The following is a 22,191-nucleotide window of genomic DNA, read 5'->3' on the forward strand; positions in this document are numbered from 1 at the left end:
TGTAGTCAACTATCTAGGTCAAAGCTCGAGAGACCCGTTACATGACCCGTATGAATCAATCACAACACGTGGGCGTACCATTGCATGCTGTGCATGTACGGAGTCAGTAATTTATAATTTCTTTTCCTTATAGTCGCTTTACTGCATCACTGCGGTTACATGTGAAGGTTATTGGTTTTCTAGATTACGCCTATAAACCCTTTTATTTACAGACATGAACCGCCGCTTGCGTCCCAACCAACTTCCGTTCGCCCCGTCTTTGCAAGTCTGTCGAGCTTGCTTCTGTCACCAGTGCTAGAAAGTATACACGTTACACAGACAGCAAAGTTGGAGATTTCACGAGATCCTTCGGCTGTACAATTTAGCGTCTTAGAGGAGGCAAGTTGGTTTTCAAGAATATTCGCAAAATTTGAACATATCTCGCGCTTCTTCGTTCTTTTGACGTTCACCTGGAGAATTGGTGGTTAAACGTTTCACCGTTATTTTAATCAGCGGTGTTAAAGCGTGCTTTGTTCATTTTTTTTTTTTTATGAACCGGAAGTTCTCTCGGACGTAATAAAGCCAACCATTTCGTCGTTTACCCTGAGACTGGGGTTTTTTTTTGAAGAGCAGAAGAAACAGAAAAAACAGACAGGTCTCAAGAGACCTGTCTGTTTTTTCTGTTTCTTCTGCTCTTCAAAAAACCCCCCCAGTCTCAGGGTAAACGACGAAATGGTTGACTTCCACCAGCTAGCCTGTACTTTGACTCTTTTCTCGGTAATAAAGCCCCCCTATCCTGGGAGGAGTAACGTCGTTCATTGATGTGGAAATGCTCGAGGCACGTGCCGCGCACCACTTCTGGGAACAACATGGCGTCTGATATCTAGCTCAGTGCTACGCTGTGCCACCATGATCTTCCCAACGGCTACACGTGGCACGTGCCCGGTGCTTTGACGCACCTTGCGCTACTTTTAAATGCAAAAATACTCCAAAAGCCGGGAGACGTCAAAATTAAAAGAAGAGCACCGACTTGACATAACAGAAAAAAACTTTTAAAACATGAAGGGCCTTTAGGACGTAAAAGGCTGCAGCACCGCCTGTAGGAGAGATTGGAGCGCGAGTTTCCTGCCCTTGATAAGTCGCACGCGCAGCCGAAGCTCGGCGGTAGGCAACGAGGCTCGTGTTGGAGGCGTAGAATCTGCCGGGTTCTTACCCTTAAGATGAGACTAGAAGCTCCACCTTCAGCACGAGCTTTCTGCCCTCACTAAAGTAAATGTGAACGCGCAGGTACGCACAACCAAAGCACTCCGGAAGCTTCAGCGAGTTCTCGCGCTGAAGGCGGAGCTTTTAATCTACGATTAAAGGGGTACGGAAACGAAATACTAGAGCTTATTTATTGCTTAGGCGTATAACCCGTCGCCTCAGCACCTGAGAAACATCAGTCTTTCGTTTGTGAACGTGAGAAAAGTAATTTTAAAATTAAGAAAACGATAGCGTGGCATTCACTTGACGCCATTAAGGGTGCGCTCCTGGATGTTGAGTGAGTGCCGTTCGCGAGCGAGAGAGTGTTGTAAGTCACTGGCCGCCGTAGATATGCCGGTTGCTGCTGAGTGCTTGCTGACAGCGAACACTAATGCTTTCTCAAAATTGCACGTTCCAGGGGTTATTGTGTGGCTTGTCTCTAAACATGTGTTGTGAAAAACGGGCTCAAGTGTGGCAGTCGCAGTATCGAACATGATGATAATGCAACTGAATGCAAAGGTGTAAGCGAGCTTGTCAAAAATGACGAAAATGATCAATGGAACAAGGGGGACAAAGGAAAACAGAAATTTCCAAACACCGCTAGGTATATTGTTTGGAGATGTCGCGTCTTCGTTATCGAACATAGTTTACCTTAAACAGTAGAGTAATTAATTATCATAAATGTTAAGGTCCGCAAAATTAACTATAAAAAACAAAAAACAAACGTAGACAGAGAAGAAAATTGGCGAAACTTTAATTTACAGTCGAAAATTGAGGAACAAGTTAGTGTGCACATAAAATATCAAATTACGTACAACGAGCGAGTTTTGATAGTAAAATTTGACGTCATGCTATATTAAAAAGGGTGAGCATCGTGACATAAAGTAGTCATAAAAATAATTATATCATTCGTAGACAAAACTGGGTGAACCTAGTCCACACATATCGTGAAAAGCCCGCGACTAATCATTTGTTACTTTGTGGTTGGTTCCTAACTTAACGACTATGCTGTTTCTCTTCACATCTTCCGTGTAATATTTTCTTTTTTCTCATGACACTTAAAAGTACGATTTACGAAACGCCCAGGTTTGCCAGTTCTACGAGGCGTTTTTGGGCCTGTTTTGGGCTTAAAAAATTCGTATAATAAGCCAGGGGACAGACTGCCGTACAACTTTTCACAATGTTTTTTTTTGTTTTGTTTTGTTTTTAGTGGTGCATTAATCATGCATGCACATTGTCAAAGTCTTAAAGAATTTTTTTTTTTTTTAATGTGCGAGAGGAATGCAGTTAAACCGTCCTGTCGAGGCTGATACTCCCGTAGGGCACCGCATAATACGACTAAAAACGTTTTTATTTTTTTATATCTTTTTAAAGATAAACACGCTAATGCAGATTCAAAAGATCCAAGCGTGTGCTGTACAATATGGGAATATCAGAATCAACCCCACGGTTTGCTCCTGTTAGCCTCCAGCGCACAGGGAAAAAACACGCTTTTCTTTCCTTAAATTTTGGCCCAGAAACCCACAGTCGCGAAATTCGAGAAAGATCAATGAACCACCTAGAAACACCTTCGTGAAAAGTTCCATGGCACTCTGTTCATTGGTTTATTTATAAAAGATTTGTTTTTTTTTTACATTTCGAGAGCGCTTGAAGACACCCTAAAAAAGAAAAAAAGAAACATCATCACGCGCTGTGCGATTTAACACAGCCGAGGTATCTCGAGAGAAATATCTCCAGGGTTAGGTAGAACATCAATGAAAAAATACAACCGAAGTTGGTCATCAAAAAAGAGGAGCGAGACATGAGTGACTGGTTCCTGTCAAGTGTGCCAGTCTTAGGCAGTGACACTCAAACACACAACAATAAGGTACGATCACACAGCCGAGAAAACTGCCCTGCGATTAATGCCGCCGTTTGTTGTCACCAGCCAGAGCTTCTTTGCGGCTTTGGCTAGGGGGCATAAGCCGTCGCCTGATTAAAATGGTTCAGCCGTATCAATCAGTTCATCCGTCCTTATGCTCGTGCTTGTCGGAGATCGTACAGCGGGACCCGCCCTGTTCCTTGGCTCGTCGCTTGTGGAACTCAAGGTGCGACGCATATATACTACAGGATACGCTGTCGGCAATTCAGATACAGTTATAACTTTGAATATTTAAGCTTCGAACTAAAACATCTAGTATGTCGATCATTTTGTAAATTGTATATATAGATTGACAACACACTATCCTTTCCACGCATAGCTTTAGGAAACACATTTAATAAATAATTTACTGTATACCGGTACCAACAAACAAATGCTTACGTGTTCCTTCAGTAGCTAACCTTAGCGCAAACAGACACGTCATTCATTTTCGCAAAAACAGATGTTTGCGACAATTAAAATGCACTGCAAATTGTCATTCGCAAGTGCTAAGTAAGCAACATCCATTAAAAGAAGGTTCGATCGTCACATTATTGTAATAGCATTCAACAAACGTGACTCTGTCTTGCAGGGTATTTCACAATCGTCGTGTTGCACAGTTGAAGGATGTCTAACAATTGTGTTCCGGCACCAACAAGCAAACACTCAACGATTTCCTTCAATGGCTTACCAGGACAGTCAAACAGGACCTCAGCCACTTCACAGAAACAAATGTACAAGGTAACAAAATGTTACGTAAATTGTTCTCTGCAAGTGCACAGTATTTTGCGTCACACAAAAAGAAAGTTCGACTGTCACAACATCGGCAGAGCTCGGCGAAGGCGACCCTGTCTTACAAGTTCTTTCACGATCTTTGTTCAAAGAAGGTACTGTCTTGCTTAGCTAAAGGACGAAGGCCAAGCTCCTCCACACAATGGTACGATTCAGAGACAATTGCATCGTGACACACCTCTCGCGGGGCACATTGTTCCCTGCCGTTTCCTGAGAAACACTCCTATTTAAACAGCACATTGTCCTCAGTGCTTCACTTTACGACCTTTGTACAAGGGCAGAAACCGGCGAAGAATGAACGATTGTTTTGACTTTGCTTGGTATGTCCTGAGAACGTAGTACAGGTATGCCGCGATGCAGCTTGTACACAGTATCAACAGCACGAAGACACCGATGCTGGCTGCAAGCCCCGTCGCCGGTAAACAAACACCGTAGATTATTTCTTCATAGCGGCCGGTGTACACCATGGCATCGTCCCTGGTGACATTGGGCAGAAAGGCCAGATCAACGCCTGCTATGACCATCAGGGAACCCCGGACGCCTAACTGGTCCGATGGCCCGGCAGCGTTCCTCTTCGTCTTCAGAGACCTTGGTCCACTTGGGAAGCGTCCGCTGGACATCGAGATCGACGAATGAATAGGCTCTTTAGGAACCATGTCCGGCTCTTCCGTGGTGGTTGTTGTAGAAGGACGTGTCGCTTCAGGCTCGGGATCGACAAGGTCCAGTCGCTCTTGGAAGAAGTCGGGGTTTGTGGTGCCAGGACCAAACCGTGGTATTGGGTAAGGGTAGTAGGGCCTTGGTGGTTTGTACGATGGTGATGCCACGTATGCAGAATCCACCGCCGGGTGGGGTCTGATGGCGCTGAACTTGGCAGACGGGTTTGGACCCAGCCTAACGGTTTCAGGCTCCCGATCGGCGGCAACGGTAGGACGAGCTGGATTTGTTGCGTAAGAGAAAAATACGGGACTCGCGGAGCTGTGGACTAAGTGGGGATTCTGTTCCGCTTCATCATCAGCACCCTGAGCTACTTGGTCACTGGCGTAATCTTTTGAAAACTGAGGAAAGGGTCGTGAGGGCGGGGGAATTCTGAAGTCATTTTCCGACGTCGCCTCTGTCGTCACGGAATGTGGTACCCGCGGTGGCACGTCATACGAATGTTCCAGATTTTCTTCACTTTCTGTCGAACTTTTTTGAGGTTGAAACCCCGGCGGCGTTACGTAGACGGGTCTTATGGTATCCTGACCGGGTGGAAGAGTATGTCCTTTTATGCTGTCTGGGTAAGGCTGGTTCAGCTGAGGCAGCGCTGGAGGAGTTGGCACTGTCAGAGGTGTCACGTGCGGTACGTGAGGAAAGTTCTGCTCCGGAAGCGGCAGCGAAAATCGAGGAAGTTCTGTGACATCGCGTGTAGGGGGGCGCTCCGTGAGTGCGACTTCGTTGGATTCGTAGGAAGGACGCCTAGGCATCGGCTTCAAGTGAGGGCCCTGAGGCTGGAACGGGATGTGCAGGGCGGGTCCGTGAACATGAGCTGCGGCGAATGTCGCTTGGTGATGTTCTGGTCGGCCCAAGTGGACCCCTGGTGGAGTAGTAGGGACTGGAGAGAAGAAATATATATAAATGTAGATTTGCTAGCTGTTTTATAACTACACAATGGACGTGAATTCAGGCTCGTAGATCTTATTGTTGTAATTTCAAAGTGCTTCCCAATGCCTCATTAAAAGTTTACTGCTGTTTGAATGTTTGTGATTTTTTTTATTTGAAGCTGGTATAAGCAAGAGGTGTTAGCGCGATGGCTTTGAGGGGCCCGCCAACTGCGTGTTGCAGGTCCCCCGTTGGTGGACCAAACGGTTACGACGGCACCATGTAAAACGAAAAAGGAATGAAGGTTGATTACGGCCGCTACAGCCTAAATTAAGAACAAGCTGCAGCGGTTTTTGGATTCGAGCAAGGTGTGATACCCTTGATGTGGGCTTTGTACACATTAAAAATAATGAGTATGAAGATTTTTTCCGATGTTCTTAGTAAGAACAATGTAATCGCAACTTAAAATCTCGCTATAGACACTTTGAATTAAGCAGCGGTGCATGAGCGCCGCCATAACCGACCTCCAGTTTTGTTTCCTCTTATTCCGTTTCCTTCACTTCATTATTACCGTAAAAGACCATTGCTATTTTAGATTCTACTGCGTCCTTCCACCCATCATTGGCATTTGTGGAGGCTCGTCAATGCCCGTTCCAGAGGCCCAATATCTGGGTAAGACAAGAGAAGGTCAGCAATGGCGGCTGCAATCTGGCGCTTGTTTAAACCGTCTATAACCACGCTCCTTGCTCTGCCCGCCGAGTGACGCAGAGGAATGGAGGAAGAGAGAAAACTAGCGAAGGGTATCGTCGTCAGCGGTGTCAGGTGGCTTGCAGTTCATCTGGCTAGGGGATATGCCAACGAGATAACGTCACAAGTCTTTTGGTAGAGAACAGGCGGCAGAGAGGTTCGCCGCATTCGCTGTAGCAATTGTAGCACTTAAAAAAAAAGTTAGGTTTATGGTATTTTTTTTTTCACTGCAAACAAATTCAAGAGACAAGAAGATATAAAAGGGCGCTCCTGAGTCAGTTTATCTTGAAGTGCCCCTGCTTCCTTTTAAACCCCCAGTAGAGACGGGGAGGGTGGGGGGAATTATCCTGCCTAAGATTGAATTAACCTATTTACCAACAATACCAACAATTATGATGTCATATAACAAACCAATAAAGATTTTCATACCTCGTCAAGGTAGCTAGAATGCTTAAAAGTGTAGAATATCCCAACCACTAATAGATTACTTCAGAAAACAGAATAAAGATTCAACCCTTCTTTTTTTGTGTTGCAATCACAATGTGAAGTTCCAATGCATTTAAACATAAACGACAAACGGCATCAAACGCTCGTTTTAATTTTGTCGCCAGTACTTCTAATCTAAGCAACAAGTGGTACTCACAATGATAACCTGGCCTGGTTTCCAGCGTAATTCCCTGAACATTTGGTGGCACAGTGTGCCTCAATGGCGCATGCCGGGGGTCCGTGTTCACATAGGGACGTTGCTCGCTCTGCTCCCCGCCTCCGTCCTTGTGGGGCGGAGGAGACGGCGGTGGCTTCTCCAACTTCTTGAACTGGTTGGACTCCGCGACGTGCGGTTGCTGTTGTTGCTGAAGCTGCAGCTGAATATGATGGAGGTGCTGCTGCTGCATCTGTTGCTGCATAATTTGTTGTTGCTGCAACTGTTGCTGCTGAAGCTGCTGCATCTGGAGCTGCTGGTGTTGCAACTGTTGTTGCTGCGACTGTTGCTGCAATTGTTGTTGCTGCAAGAGTTGATGCTGCAACTGCTGCTGCTGCACCTGCTGCTGCTGCAGCTCTTGGTTTTCTACGTCGTGCTGCTTGGACTGCTCTTGCTGCAACTGCTGCTGCTGTTGCAAGAGCTCCAGGTTGGCAGGGCAGTCTTCGGGACAGCCGTGGCGACAGATCTCCACGACGCATTGGATCTGCACTTCGATGGTGTCCGGAAACTTGAAGGCGTAGAAGTGGGAGAAGGCGACGACGCTGGCCTTGCCGCTGTAGTCCCGGACCTTCATGAAGGCCGTGAGCATCTTGGGTCTGAGCACGCATCCTCTGTCGTCCGTCAGTTGGATGGGGCCCCGGAGACCGTCGTGCGCGGTGCACGACTTGACGCGCATGTCGAATTGCTTGTCCCGATCGTTGATGGCGATGACCATGGTGAGGGGGCTGCCCAGAGGCACGATGCTCGACACTTGCTTGGCCCATGGACCTTTGCCTGCAAGAAGCGAGACTGGTCATAACTTGGTGGGGTACGGCATTGCCACAATAATGAGTTGTTTTAGTCCGACCACGCTCGCCCTATAGACTTAGTTACCTGAGCGAAGACAGTACCATCCGGATGAGAACGAGCATATCCCTTTTGCTTTTATGAATGTTCTTAATTCTTTCTAGCTTTTCAAAAAAGTTAGTTTATTTCATTCGATTAGGCAATGGACAGATGAGCCCACAATTTTACTGCTTTCTGTCTTCATTCACACAGGCTGGTGCGCAATTTTTGCTTGAGTATATGGACTGAAAGGTTGTTAGCAACGGGCTACGAAAGGTGCTTACCACGTTATAAACGTTCGTTCTTTTAAATAGAGCGCGATTAATACGGGTGCCTGCAAGACCTGTTCCTGGATAACAGGCTCGTCAGGACGTTGCGTATATGCAGGGTGTTTCGTGAAAGGTGGACAAATTCAATATTGCGAAAACTACACGTCGCAACAAGAAAAGGCTTGTGTTGTTTTGGTCCTGGGGCAGGGGCCTATTTAGACAAATTATTAAACTCCGGGATAATTAGATTGCTAATTATTTTTGCGTAATTAACTTTTTTTAATATTGGGTTTAACGCATTGTTTCAATTAGAAAATTGCTCAGCATCATCGAAAAACACTAAATCAATAAATTGCCGAACGATAGAAGGCACGCGCACCATTTTACGGCTTTCTGAAGAACCGCACAAATTCAACGGGTTTTTAAGTTTCGGTTTGCAACCGGAGCGCATCTCGGCTTCGACGGCACCGCGCCCCGTGGAAAAATAGTGCAGCCAACCTCTGCTGCATTGCGCGAGGACAGCGCAGCAGAGGCTAGTATACAGATATAGATTTAAAGGTGTAATTCGGTAAGGATTAGTTCTGTACGTTCGCTTGCCTTCCTGAATCTCCATCCAGCAGCCTACGCTGTCCCCTTGGAAGTTGAGCTCCTGCACCTCGAGGTCCGCCAGCTGGATAGAAGGCGTCTTGAGGGCGGACTTCTCGTAGGCGTCGTGCCACTCGCAACGGAGCCGCTTGGCCTCGTCCCACGCCTCGATCACGTCAACGCCGTACTGGACCACGATCGTGTTCTCGTAGAAACTGCCGTGGTGGTCCGGCTGCAGCGAATCGATGTCAAGGGACAAACGCAGAAGTTAGGAAATAGGCTCTAATGGCGGTACACGAAGCACACAAAGAGGTAATACGAGATTTTACTTAGTTCAATGTTCTTGAAGTTATCTTTTCGTTTATTAGGCTGACCTCAGCACCTCGTTGGTCTCTGAATTCAGCCATGTTTTTCTTTTTTTTTTCTCGAACGCAAATTGCAAAATTAGAGGCAAAAAATAAACAAGCCGTACGATGTTGTGTTAAAAAAAATTGGGTTGTGTGGTATGTTTATACAGCCTAGAACTTGGTCTGCCTCACAGGGGCGACGAGTCTCCCAGCTGTACATGAGCAATTTAGCCAGTGCAGTACACAACCGCTAGCCTGGGGTCTTTAACGTGCACCACGCAGTAGTGATACACGACCGCACGCCGGTACGATGCTCATCCAGATCGAAACGGACAGGGGTGGGGGTCGAGCCCAGGATCCCTGGGTTCTGCAGCGCGAGCTTTCGCTCCACGTGCTCCGATCTGGTGTGCGCTAGCCCACTCGGCCACCGATCCCCCCTGATGTCGTGTTCTATTACACAACACCGTGTGTCCTCTTTCTTTTGCCCAGTCTTTGTACGCTGTACGTTTTATTCATCATGCCTTACCAACACGCCCATGACTCCATTTTGAAGAGTATCATCAGACAGGCATTTGCAAAAGTTCCGACTCGTGTTTACCGTATATATAGTTATCTGCCACTTAGCGGTTATGGCGGGTAGACTGAGTTCTGATACGTAATAAAAGAACAGAACACATTTTTTCCCCATAATATCGTGCTCCTCCAACGGCTCGTACATAACAATGAAGGCCGCAGTGGTGAAGTTTCGGCGTCACCAACCGGAGGCCAGCGCTTTGCACGGATTGGACTTGAGTACTGCATCAGCGTCCCTACCAAACACACGTCACTGAGGCAGCGACACGCGACGCCGATGCAGCTCTCGTGCATAACTTGTACCCCGCGCTGGCCTCCGACTAGTTACGAAGAAAATCCATCAGTACGGCCAAGTTATTCATTAGCTGTTGGCTCCTGCCGTGTTTTCGCCCCCACTGTGCGACAGATGTCATCTTGTCGACTCCCCGACCGCTTGCGTGCCTACCTTCGTCCCGCACCGATCGTAGAAGACGTCGAAGTGGACGGCCGTGATGCCCGAGTGCGGCTGGACGTAGACGCAGTCCTGCTGCCCGTGGTGTCCCTTGGAGAAGACGATGCCGTGGAAGGCGGAGCTGAACTGTAGCTGCACGCGCATGTGCCTCTTGCCGCACGCCACCTCGACGCCGACGAGGCGGGGCATGTCTCGAGGGGGCTCCGGCAGGCCCAGGCCGTCGCTGCCCTCCCAGGCAGCTTCGGCCCTCGTCGTCTGTGTGAACGGAGCGTAGAAATGTATAGTCGTGGCTCGCACGGACGACCCCTGGAGCAAAAGGTCGTCCGCTTCTTGCGCGGGGGTTGCGGTGACGTCAGAACGCCGATCTTTGGTTGTCTCTGATTGGTAGGATAGGGGGTAGACCTCAATGCTAGATGCCTCGAGGCCTACCCACTATCCTTCCGATCGGAGCCAATCAGAGCTCGGCGTTCTGACGTCATCGCAACCCCTGCGCAGGAAGCAGACGAACTTGCGTTCCGCATAGAGAGCGCCGATCATACAAAAGACAGCCTGCAGACACTGTCTGAGACCTCCCTCGTGTGGCGGTCACATTGGTCATACAAAAACTCCGCAGAAATGTTTGTAGCACGCATATATATAAAACCAAACATGATTGAGGGTTGTCCGCAGATAGTTCTGCCATCATGTCTGCAGAGCGTGTCTTTTGTACGATGTATGAGCACTGTGACGGCGGCTCGAGCATCTTATTATCGCTGCGCAGCCATTGAGGCTGTGGTATATGGCAGACAAGAAGGCCGTGCAGCGAATCAAGAAGCATAACTGGTCACGCCCTGCGTTTCTCAAGCTGTCAGACTACTGTCGAGACCGGTTATAACGAATTCAACGAGAATCGGAAATCACTTCAATATATCCGCTATTTCGTTATAACAGACTTCGGTTATAACGAAGTGCAAAAGGGAATGGGAAATCGTGATCGCTTCGCTCTAGCCGCTATTTCGTTATAACCGATGTTGGTTATAACGTAGTGCGAAAGGGAATGGAAAATCGTGATCGCTTCGCTGTAGCCGCTATTTCGTTATAACCGACTTCGGTTATAACGTAGCGCAAAAGGGAATGAGAAATCGTGATCGCTTCGCTCTAGCCGCTATTTCGTTATAACCGACTTCGGTTATAACGTAGCGCAAAAGGGAATGAGAAATCGTGATCGCTTCGCTCTAGCCGCTATTTCGTTATAACCGACTTCGGTTATAACGTAGTGCAAAAGGGAATGGGAAATCGTGATCGCTTCGCTCTAGCCGCTATTTCGTTATAACCGACTTCGGTTATAACGTAGTGCAAAAGGGAATGAGAAATCGTGATCGCTTCGCTCTAGCCGCTATTTCGTTATAACCGATGTTGGTTATAACGTAGTGCAAAAGGGAATGGAAAATCGTGATCGCTTCGCTCTAGCCGCTATTTCGTTATAACCGACTTCGGTTATAACGTAGCGCAAAAGGGAATGAGAAATCGTGACCGCTTCGCTCTAGCCGCTATTTCGTTATAACCGACTTCGGTTATAACGTAGCGTAAAAGGGAATGAGAAATCGTGATCGCTTCGCTCTAGCCGCTATTTCGTTATAACCGACTTCGGTTATAACGTAGTGATAAAGGGAATGGGAAATCGTGATCGCTTCGCTGTAGCCGCTATTTCGTTATAACCGACTTCGGTTATAACGTAGTGCAAAAGGGAATGGGAAATCGTGATCGCTTCGCTCTAGCCGCTATTTCGTTATAACCGACTTCGGTTATATTATAGTGCAAAAGGGAATGGGAAATCGTGATCGCTTCGCTGTAGCCGCTATTTCGTTATAACCGACATTGTTATAATTGATTGCGACAGTACTTTAAAAAAAAATGCCTGCGCGTCTTCGTTCCCACCGAGCACATGGTGGGCCAGTCACTGCGGTCTACAAAGCGCATCCAGCGATGACGAGGCCTGAACGGCGTTGATGCCTCAAAATACGTGTATAGAAAATAAGCGATACGTTCCGCTGCCTTATTGTCCCTACGTCCGCAGAGAGCTATGTTCTCCAGTCACCGGCGAAATTTGCACTCCACCATTTGCTGGATGCTTCCGGCGTAACTTCGCAGTGATTGGCTTTGCTTTTTGTGTCTGCTGCAATACACTAGACGCACGGGATCGTTTTACGCCGTCGGTGTTCCTTACTTAGCGCTAGCGTCAAATTAGCCGTCCTATAAAGACTGCACACTCACAGTCAAAGCCAATGAAATGATGTTACACACAGTCGCCCTGTTATGAAAAATACCAAGATTGTAACGGGTATCATACCCGTTACAATCATGCCGTGAAAGATTTCGGTTTACGGGATCAGGAAACGTTCTCCTAAAAAATCGCAACATAAGAACCTGAATTAGGACACTCTAGCGAAACGTATACCCCAAGTTAATACAATGACAGTGTGGAGTTTGAAGTTTTGAACAATACTAATCTTATGTACAGTGCGGCTCAAACTTAACGCCGCCACGGCATTCGCCGTTTCTGACAGTCCCTGCGGCGGTCGATTGATCTATTTGAAAACTGTTTGGGTTTCCGATTCCTATCTCATCCTGAGAAGGCATCTCAAACGTTTTGGTGGCAAGTTTAACAGTAAGGAGCCGACACAAGCTGAATGTTTGGGAACCCAGTGGCGGTGTTGAGGTTGGGGTGCACTGCACGGCTAGTATATATGTCTAGACTTCTCAACCACAGTGATCAGGGTAACATTTGCATACTTTAGGGTGTTTCTCGGTGAGTGCATATTAAAGTGCTTGTTTTGTACGTTAAAAATACCCGTTGGAAGTTTCCCCACCAACCAGGCACGTAGCCAGGATTTTGTTTCGGGTGGGGCCCGCCCATGACAAAATGCTGTATGAGGGGGAGGGGGGAGAGGAGGTTCCAGCAAAATGGAAGATTTCGAGGGGGGGGGGGGGGGGGGGGGGCGGGCCCCATGGGCCTCCCCCCTGGCTACGTGCCTGCCACCAGCATTGTATTACAGCGCATTCACTGTATTCGTTAACAGGTAGAAGGTTCAGACGAAGCTCCTCTCCCCTCTCTCCACTTTAGTAGTGTGAACGCTGGAGAGGAGGTCGCTTTCTCGAAATCGTTTCTAAAGTGGCAAGGAGTAGCTTCCCCTGAACCCTTAATCAGTCACTGACTATAGACCACATCATCATTCATTAGCCACCGTTTACAAAGACCACAACCTTGTACAACCCCGCACCGACCAGCTAAGGTTATCTAAAGACTTTCCGTCAAAGAAAATACAAAGAAAATAATATACATAGGTGCTCCTGATACTGACTCTGGGAGCGATTAGGAAGCCGACAAAAACCGCGATAAGATACCCGTGCGGCGGCAATGAAACGCCCGCCACGCGGATGTCCGTCGGGCGTCGCTCTCCGACGGCTTTCCGGAAGCCACGGCGTCTTCGGGGTAACGTTCCCTATGATAGTCACGTCCGTGCATTACACCGCCGCCGCCGGACCCGAAAGCGGAGCTGGTGTACGACTGTGCTACGTGGCGGCGTAGACAGGGCCAGGGAATGTCCGTGCCAGGCCAACGCCACCTATAGGAGACAAGGCCTGAGCCTCCCTTCCCTCCGACGTCATCACTAGTGGAACCACGCAGCGCCGCTATAGCTTGCGTTGGCATCGTCGTCAGCGGCAGACTGTACGTAGCGCGTGGTTCACACACTTGCGTGTGTTCGACTCGTTACTCGTGTGCTAGCTACTTGTTTTCGGTAACGAAGTAACAACGCGCTTGGCACTTGCTCTCTAAGAGAAGCCACGAGTAACGTGTTTTCGTTATTTTTTGATGAATTAACGAGTAAGGGTATTTTGTTACTTGTGGAGGGGAACAACGTAGGTACCCAACCCAGTTCTTAACCCAGCTCGCGCCTGCACAGCGATAAAAAAGCTAGATAGACGATAAAGAAAAGATGTGCACAACGTACGTCAGGTGTCCGGCCAAATTGTCGAAGGCCAATTCGTCGATCGACTTGCCCGATTCCAACTCGTCGAATAGGACGACTTGTCCTAAGTTCATTTGCAGAAAAGGCAACTCGTAGAAAAAGGAAGCCTGTTGCCTTTTTATTGCACGTCGCCGTTCCTTGCTTTCTGTTTTTCGCCCTCGAGTTTATTTTGTTTCCTTTGTACGAATTGTGTGCCAGAGAACACTAGCGCAATTGGAGTGGGGAAATTCCTAAGTACCATTCTCGAAACACTTGGATCATGGGGTTTTCCCCCTCTCCTCTTACTTCTAAGATAATAGTTTGAGGAGTTTCGGTGTTAACTTCTTGTCATCCTAAGGTGCTCCGGTACGCAGATTGGAGCTCATATCGTCACTTTGAAGCACTAATTCAACACGCGCCCGTGGGGCTGTCAATCTAAAAAACGGATGTAGAATAACAGTTCGGCAAAATGACGCAACGCACAGGGCCACTTGTCAGGGTTGTCCGTGTTGCACCGGATTAATATCCTTCATGCGTGCACCAGCTTGAGCTAGCCTTCACTTATTTGCACAGTACCTGCGCCGGCCAAGAAGCGTTATTGAATAATAGTACTTAATTAAAGAAGGGGAAAACTTAATAATTTGTCCTACAGATCAATGATTCAACAGACATTCAGCAGAGCGAACCATGGTTATACAAAGTGTAGCCCACGTTATTTCGTCATATACTATGATATATTCGTGTTCGGATACAGAAGCTAACTGCAATGATAAAAGAGTGACGAAAAGATGGCCGTCTTGGACGAACTGCCCATCGACCAGTTGCCCTATGACGAGTTAGCCTATTCGACGAGTTGTCCTTCAACGAGTTGGCTTTCGACCAGTTTACCTAGACTCGGTACGGCAGTGTACCCCCATGTTATCCCCGAATGTACGCGTTAAAAAGCGAGGAGGTATTAGCAACGACAAATATTGGAAGCGTCCACTGGTACAAGGTACAGGCTGAAGTAACGCGTTCCGTTTGAATCGCAGTAACGAGTAACGTACAAGTTACTTTCTGAGAAAGTAACCAGTAACAATATTTATAGTTACTTTATTTTAGCAATGCACGCATGCCTGGCTCAGCGCGTCTCGCAGCCCTTCACACCGAGCGCTGGCGGCGACGCCAAGAAGAGCGCGTCTGCCACTTAGCGGCGTCTCTCGTGGAGCTTCAGCGTGTTTTCCGCTCGGGGTGGGTCAGGGGTCCACTACCGATGACGTCATGCAGAGGCCTTGTCTTTTAGGAGGAATGGGTCCGGCGGAGCAAGAAGCAGGAAGAAAATGACATCGCGCGGTGCTGCTATCAGATTAGCGGCTGGCGAGGTCCTCTTCTGGCGGCGCGAGCGGCGGATGCTTCTTCGGCGCAGACGTCCGCTCTTGTTTCAAGGTCACCACGTTTTGAGGTCGTCACGCAGCCTTGCACTCGTCGCGGCTGTGAGGGGGGCATTCTCTCATGATGCGCGGAGGTTTTTGAATGAGACACAGGAATCGCTGGAATGCGCGCAGGCGTAGGCCGCCGCCAGGGACGTTATACGAGGAATGAATGGTGCTATGGAACACGCTTCCCCCGGGGAAGTCCTTTGTTGCTGCTGTCGGAATAATCTGGTTAGCGCGCATCGCTATGCGGTGATGCGTGTTCGCAAAGTTTACGAGGTTTTCTACCCCCTCTCTCACCCCCCCCCCCCCCCCCCCCCCCGCCCCTCTTTTCTTTTTTTTGCCTGGCTTTGTAGGGGAATGGTCTTTTGAATCCCAGCTAAGTGTGGTACCTGGAGAGGTTGTCTTTATATTTACGTTTTTTATAGTAAAAAAAGAACGGAGTTGGGATGATCATACTTAAAATTTAAAGAATAAAAACACGAGAGACGAGGACGAGACAACCACTCCCTTTCACATGAAAGAAACTTGTCTCGTCCTCGTCCTTCGTTTTTATTATTTCAATTTTAAATATCTACATTTCAACACGCTCGCCTTAATCAATAAAATGATCAGGTACGACACGACACGTGTCGTACCGAATTCGTTGTACGGCTCGACAAAAAAAAAAAAAAAAAAAAAAAAAGTTCAGGTACAGAGGGGGGAAAAAAAAGATATGACAAAAGTCATTACAGAAGGAAGGGTGATTTCACAGCTGAGCTGATGAGCGATGATATTGAAAAGACCCCGATACGACGGGGCACGAAAAAAGTAACAAATGTTTGAGACGGTGTTGTGTTTGTCCCTTTCTTGTGTCCCTCGCCTCCGAGGTTTTTCAGAATGAACGAAAGTAATATTCGTGGCCTAGTTGTTTAGACACGCAGCGCTAACCGCTCATTCACACTGGAAGCGGATCCGCGTTCGCAAAGCGGTTGCGAACGCGGTTGTATAAAGATCCAGTGCAATTGCACGCGCACTCGATGACACCAAGTGCGCGTGCAATATTGTACTGAGTCTTTATACAACCGCGTTCCCAACCGCTTTGCGAACGCGGATCCGCTTCCAGTGTGAATGAGCGGTAAGTTGGACCGCCCGTGTCTCTTCTGTGGAAAGGTAACTGGTAGAAATTTGCCAGTAGAAAAAAAAAAAAAAGTTTCACGTGCCGTAGTATGGAAGGAGGCGCACGTGATGCACGCTGAAGATCCCATGTTTGCAGGTGTATCCTCGTAATGCACCGATCTAACTGCTCCTGTACGGCAATAAACAAGCGTCGCCATCTGAAGGGGAGACCGACCTAGCTGCTCTTCTCGTATAAACATCCACAGCGTTCAACATGTTTCGCTTTGCCATACAGACGGTCACGTCCGTAAACCAGACGCGAACATACCCACGTGCGGTACCTTTCCCGGATCACGTCGGTAGACGGCCGGTATGCACACAACATAACCGACGAGACATTAGCCAAGCAATATTCTTCGAGAAGCGATTGTTTTACGGCGTCGTTGGAAAAGGCCGAAACGTAGTTTTCCGACCACCCGCATCGACTAAGCAGCTCGGAAGAATAGAGAGAACATGGGAAGTCGACTTATTTATGGCATCGTTCGGCCCAAGCTTGACCACGCTTGGTGAGGAGCTTTCGAAGAGGCCGAAGGCTCCATCTGAGTGATGCAACACACCGTTAGCCTTTTGAGGTTCTTGTGGTCAAAAGTGTACGCCCACCGACTCGCTCACGATTAATGCCGATATCCTGCATTGGCGTTGCCGTCGACATCGCTGCATCTCTGCCGTGCGCACCTGGACAGCGAGTTATAATCGTTTATGTTTACTTCTTTTAGGGTTTTAAATTTCCAGTTTTGAAGGATGCAACGCCAATACAACCCCGCGGTGCCTGCGATGCTACGATACAAAGGTTAGAGTGGCATACGTTGCCTGCGTTGCGTCTTCGTCAAAATTGAGCCAGAACATTAATTCGCTTTTCTGATTCTTTTTACTGACGCACAAACTGAATCGGTTGCATATCTGGGCGTATTTCTTGCTACGTTCGTGTAACTAAGCCGGAATGTCTTCTAGCACTAGGAAATAGGGAGGTCTGGAATGTTATGAGTATGGGTGTATCTTCATTCCTCGCCTTATTTTAATATGACAAAGAGAGAGAAGAAAGTTCGGTAGACGAAAGCAACGCGAATTTCAAGATTCACCGTCGTCTTAGCGCTGTTACCTGCACGTGACAGAGGGACACATTCCTTCAATGTCCACTTCAATTCAGATCAAAGTGAATCCCCGAACCGTCACACTTCTTTTCAGTATAAAGATTCCTCATAACACATCTTTAGTGTTAATCCTCATAATACCGAAGATGTATTATGAGGAGGCTGCAAACTCCTACATTTTGAGTTACTATCAAACTTAGCTAGTTACCTTCAAAATGGACGCCAGTAGCGTGACATGGCAGAGCACGAACGTCCTCCACCGCATGTCGGCGATGCCCTCAGCTTCAACCCGGGGAGCACCTAGAGCAAAAAAGATAAACAAAAAGTATTAAAAAGGATGCACAACGGAACCGTAAACAATTCTAGCTCCATGTCAGGTCTAGTCGGAGGCATGAGGCTGTTTCGAGGCGCCATTAGGCGCGGTTAATGAAGAATATCAAAGAGAGTCGCACAAACCATTTTTGTGACAATATGAGACTCTATTAGTGTGCTCGTTTTAATCTTTAGAAATTAGCGTGCAACGGAACCATCGGCACTCAGCACAACGTTCGACCACCTGTCCTTGAGCAAGGTATAGTCGGCCTTATCGGGAATAATTTCAGCAGAACTTAAACAAGCGGAAATTTAAATATGAAGGGACGTCACAACTCAGGAAGACTTACAAAAAATATCATCATGCGACGAGTGTGCCGAAAACGTGTGGAATCCCATTTCTCCAACAACCCAGCCTCCTTAAAGGAGCGATGCAACAATATTTGTACTTTGCGCAAATACCGCTTAAAACGGATCCCTAACGTTAATGACCTATGAAACACGCGTTCGTTTTTCAACCCACGCAATAGAAGTCCAAGAAAAAAATTAAGAAAAACGAGCAGCGTTCACCCCCTCAACTCGCAGCCAGAACAAGCGGCCACGTGATCTGGAGCCGATTATATGCCGCCAGTGTTGATCATAGCCACGCGCTGGGGTTGGCAAAGCGCAGGACACGCGCTGAGTTCCAGACATTGTTATGGCTCGGCTGTTGCCGTCGTTGCAGCGATTGGACACGGGTCACAACCCGAATGCTACTCGAGCTAGCAATTGTCACGAGCCCAAGTCGAGTGCCCACGCAATGCTCGGGTCCAATCTATGAACCGCATTCAAATATCGTCACTTGGGTGTACTGCGATCCCCGAGTTACGTCATCAAATTTTGCAAAGGAGAGATTGAATGAAAATGATCGCTTTTGTGCTTGAAATTACACCGCAACAAAGGAGTTTTTTGGCCAATGGCGTTGCGTGTGACTATCCTTGAGTCCCAGGTGTGCCAGTAAGCTCGTGTAGAGTGAAAAACATTCCAATTGAATATCGTTGCACAGCTCCTTTAACCAACTGAGGCGTTCACGTATTACAGCATTTGTGCATTTTCTTTCTGAAACTTGAGGTCATCAGATTTATTTGTTTTGTTCCAACATGAACGCTGGAAAACCGTCAAGTTGTACGGATCACCTGCGGACTACGTTTAGTGCGTCTTCAAGTTCAAACGGCCGCCTGATCGTTCGAAATTGTCGCCTGCTCTTTCAAACGTCTCTGCTTGTCGGCTAAAAATTTCATTGCCTCTACGCCTTATATACCCCTCCCCCGAACATCGCACCACAATGGATGATCACCGAACCACAAACAATACACGGTTTTGCGGTTTGCCGTTTGGTGTATTCTGGTTCTGGTGTGTCGTTTGTGGTTCGGTGATCATCCGTTGTGGTGGTGGCGACGTTCGGGGGAGGGGTATACACGAATTCATCTCTGTTACGTCACGGCGCGGTGGTGGCGCGTCGGGCGCACTTCCGGTCTGGGGCTGTGGGCGGAAGTCCCAATGTGAGACGTGTATTCCTGCGTTGTTTTGAAAGGAACCAGACAATTAAAATCCTGCCTTCTCGTCAAAACGCCGCGACTGGGGCTGCACCAAAAAAGTGGAGAAAGGTGTGAAGGTCAGTTTTCATGTGCTCGATTCGTCCGAGAACGTGGATATGTGCCGTGCAAAGGGAAAACCAGACGCCGTCGAACCACGACTGCTTGGGCGGGAAGCGCTTTGGGTTGAATTCACGGATACTTGTGGTCGTCAGATTTATTTGTTTTGTTCCAACATGAATGCCAGAAAACCGTCAAGTGTTGCAGACCACCTTCGGACTACGTTCAGTGCGTCTTCAAGTTCAACGGCCGCCTAATCGTTCGAATTGTCGTCTGTTCTTCCAAACGTCTCTACTTGTTGTCTGCTCTTTTAGACGACACCGGCCCATAGATCAAATTTTGACTTGGTACTTGCGATAAGAAGTAAGTGCAGGCCTCAAAAGACTTAAGTTTGAAGGTTGGTAAGCAGGCTCGATGTAAACAGTAGATACGAGATGTTGATCATCGTTACCAGTGGTCATCACCGACTTGTTATGCCTGATTCACTTGGGCTGATTATGCTTGCGATTTTCAGTATCGACGTCGACCATCTCAGCTACGGTTCACGCTTTTGCAGCCCGAGCGACGTCGCGACTGAAATTTGCGAGTGAAATCTCATCACGCGAATCAGGCTTCAGCGTACACTCTGCGGCGTCCACGCGGAACGAATTTCCGCATGTCACATTAGGAAGTTGTAGTAGACCGTTTCCGCAGCCCGCTAAGCACTCGGATAGCGCGCCGTGATCAGCCATGAGACCTTGAACAATGCAGACAAGGCTGGCGGTGCGCATGCCCAGCTGCGACGATTTCTTTACGGATACCGTAGCGGAGGAGAAAAACGGTCTACTGCAACTCCCTATTATTCACGCGAAGTTTTGCGGTGTAGCGAGCCTCGGTAATTTCCCCAAGGCCGCTAAAATAGTCAGACATCGTCAGGAAGACGTAGAATCAACAATTCGAAAGCGAAAAAGGGGCAGGGGGACTCACAGCAACGCCGACAACATCGCATTTCAATGGTTTGTTTATGGGCGACGGCGAGCTTCTTACCCACACTCCATCGTGCATGCGTGGCGCCGGTGGCGTACGCTAGGGGCGCTCTAGTTTGTTTGTAAACATGAGTTGGTGTATATGCAATACGAAGGGCGACTGAGGGAGAGGAGGAGATGACGTGGACGTCAGAGGAGCGTCGAGCTCTGATTGGAATGATTAGTGGGTACACAGGCTACCTGCCTTTGTCGCTCTATACTCACTCCTTGAACGCAAGACACTGCACGAGGAGCAGACGATGCTCTTTGTCGCTGTGATTGGAGGAAGACGGTGGGTACAGACAAAGGCAGGTAGCCATTGCTTCATCCACTAATTCCTCCAATCAGAGATCGATGCTGTGACGCCCACCCATCTAGTCATCTGCCTCGGCTTCTCTTCGCATAGATGGACCAACAGGCTGTTTACAAACGAGCCAGCGTTTGCCCACACCACCCGGTGTGGGCGTTGCGCGCACGCAGAAATCGAGAAAGTGAAGCTTCTGCGCATGCGCCTTTCCGACTGCAGCGCCACCACAGCGCCGTGGAGTCACAGTCGTGTGCTGGTGTACACAAAGGTGTATACGTGTGTCTGCACATATACAGTGATGGCTGTAAGGCCAGGTTCTGCGGAACGCTGGAGACGGGTGCGAAAGAGGCAGGGGTAGACACAATGAGGTAGCCGCCGCCGATCCGTCAAGAAGCGGTGCGAGAGGCGCCACCGGGCGGTTATTCATCTCGGTCATCAACGTCGGACGGCGCCGGTTGTACACGAAGAACGACTCCATCAGTCGTCTAATACACCCTACACGCGCCGACCCCGATCGCCCCCCTCGAAGGGGACGGGCACAAAAAGGACCATCCGGCATGTTGGGTAAGAAGCTGTCACGCCAAAAACAGAAAAAAAAAAAAAAAGTGAGGCGCAGCGATAAAGCGAGACAATGCCGGCAGACAAAAAAGAAAACAAAAACGCGATAAAGGATAAGTTTGAACCGTTCCACACGCATATGCGTTGCAAAGCAGCGCGTTAATACAGAACGGCCGAGTGCGAAACTCACGAGCTCAGAATCCGTCAAAAGAGTTTCAGACACGCGAGAAAACATCGTGCAACAAGGTAACCACCCACACATCCGTGGCTCTTTCTTTTCTTTTTTCTTCTTTGTACCCCATCAACATCGGAACCTTTATTTAAAATGTAAATAAAATAGAAGAATGAAGAGATTAAGAATGGATTCAGCTTGCATCATCATGGAACCGACAGCTGAGCGAAGACTTCACGGCCATAAACGGCGGAATGAAGGTGTTCCTGCATCGTGAGATGAAGCGAACTCCAGACGCACGCACGCTTCGAAAAAAAGAAAAAAGCGGCGTGAGGATGAAGGAGTGAGCGTGTATGAACCCGGCGGAGCGCAAGGAGCGGGCCGGCATGCCGTTGGGGGACCATCAGAGGGGGTTCCACGAAGGCGCCTTCATCGCAGACGGCGTGGTCGCGGGGGGCTCTCCGTGTCCCTCTTGGCTGCTGCGTCGGTCCGTGGGTGCATTACGTTTCCGGGTACACGAGTCGGACGTCACGAGTTCGACAGGGCTTCCCTCGGTTGTCCGTCCG

The 22,191-nt window shown here is 48.3% G+C and overlaps 1 protein-coding gene across 1 annotated transcript in view; it reads right to left on the reverse strand.

The window, feature by feature from the left end:
* Positions 1 to 1,955: 1,955 nt before the first annotated feature.
* LOC8052641 (histone-lysine N-methyltransferase 2D-like) overlaps positions 1,956 to 22,191 on the reverse strand; it is an 89,031-nt gene continuing 68,795 nt past the window's right edge. Inside the window, exons 2-6 of the mRNA XM_040503940.1 lie at positions 17,847 to 17,938; positions 9,983 to 10,243; positions 8,630 to 8,849; positions 6,882 to 7,712; positions 1,956 to 5,504 (exon numbers count right to left, since the gene is read on the reverse strand). Of these exons, the coding sequence (XP_040359874.1) occupies positions 4,159 to 5,504; positions 6,882 to 7,712; positions 8,630 to 8,849; positions 9,983 to 10,243; positions 17,847 to 17,903 (2,715 nt within the window). The 5' untranslated portion in view covers positions 17,904 to 17,938 and the 3' untranslated portion in view covers positions 1,956 to 4,158. The remainder of the gene's footprint in view (positions 5,505 to 6,881; positions 7,713 to 8,629; positions 8,850 to 9,982; positions 10,244 to 17,846; positions 17,939 to 22,191) is intronic.

This window comes from Ixodes scapularis, unplaced genomic scaffold (genome assembly GCF_016920785.2).
Source record: "Ixodes scapularis isolate PalLabHiFi unplaced genomic scaffold, ASM1692078v2 PGA_scaffold5__190_contigs__length_132052651, whole genome shotgun sequence".
NCBI classification, from domain to species: Eukaryota; Metazoa; Arthropoda; class Arachnida; order Ixodida; family Ixodidae; genus Ixodes; species Ixodes scapularis.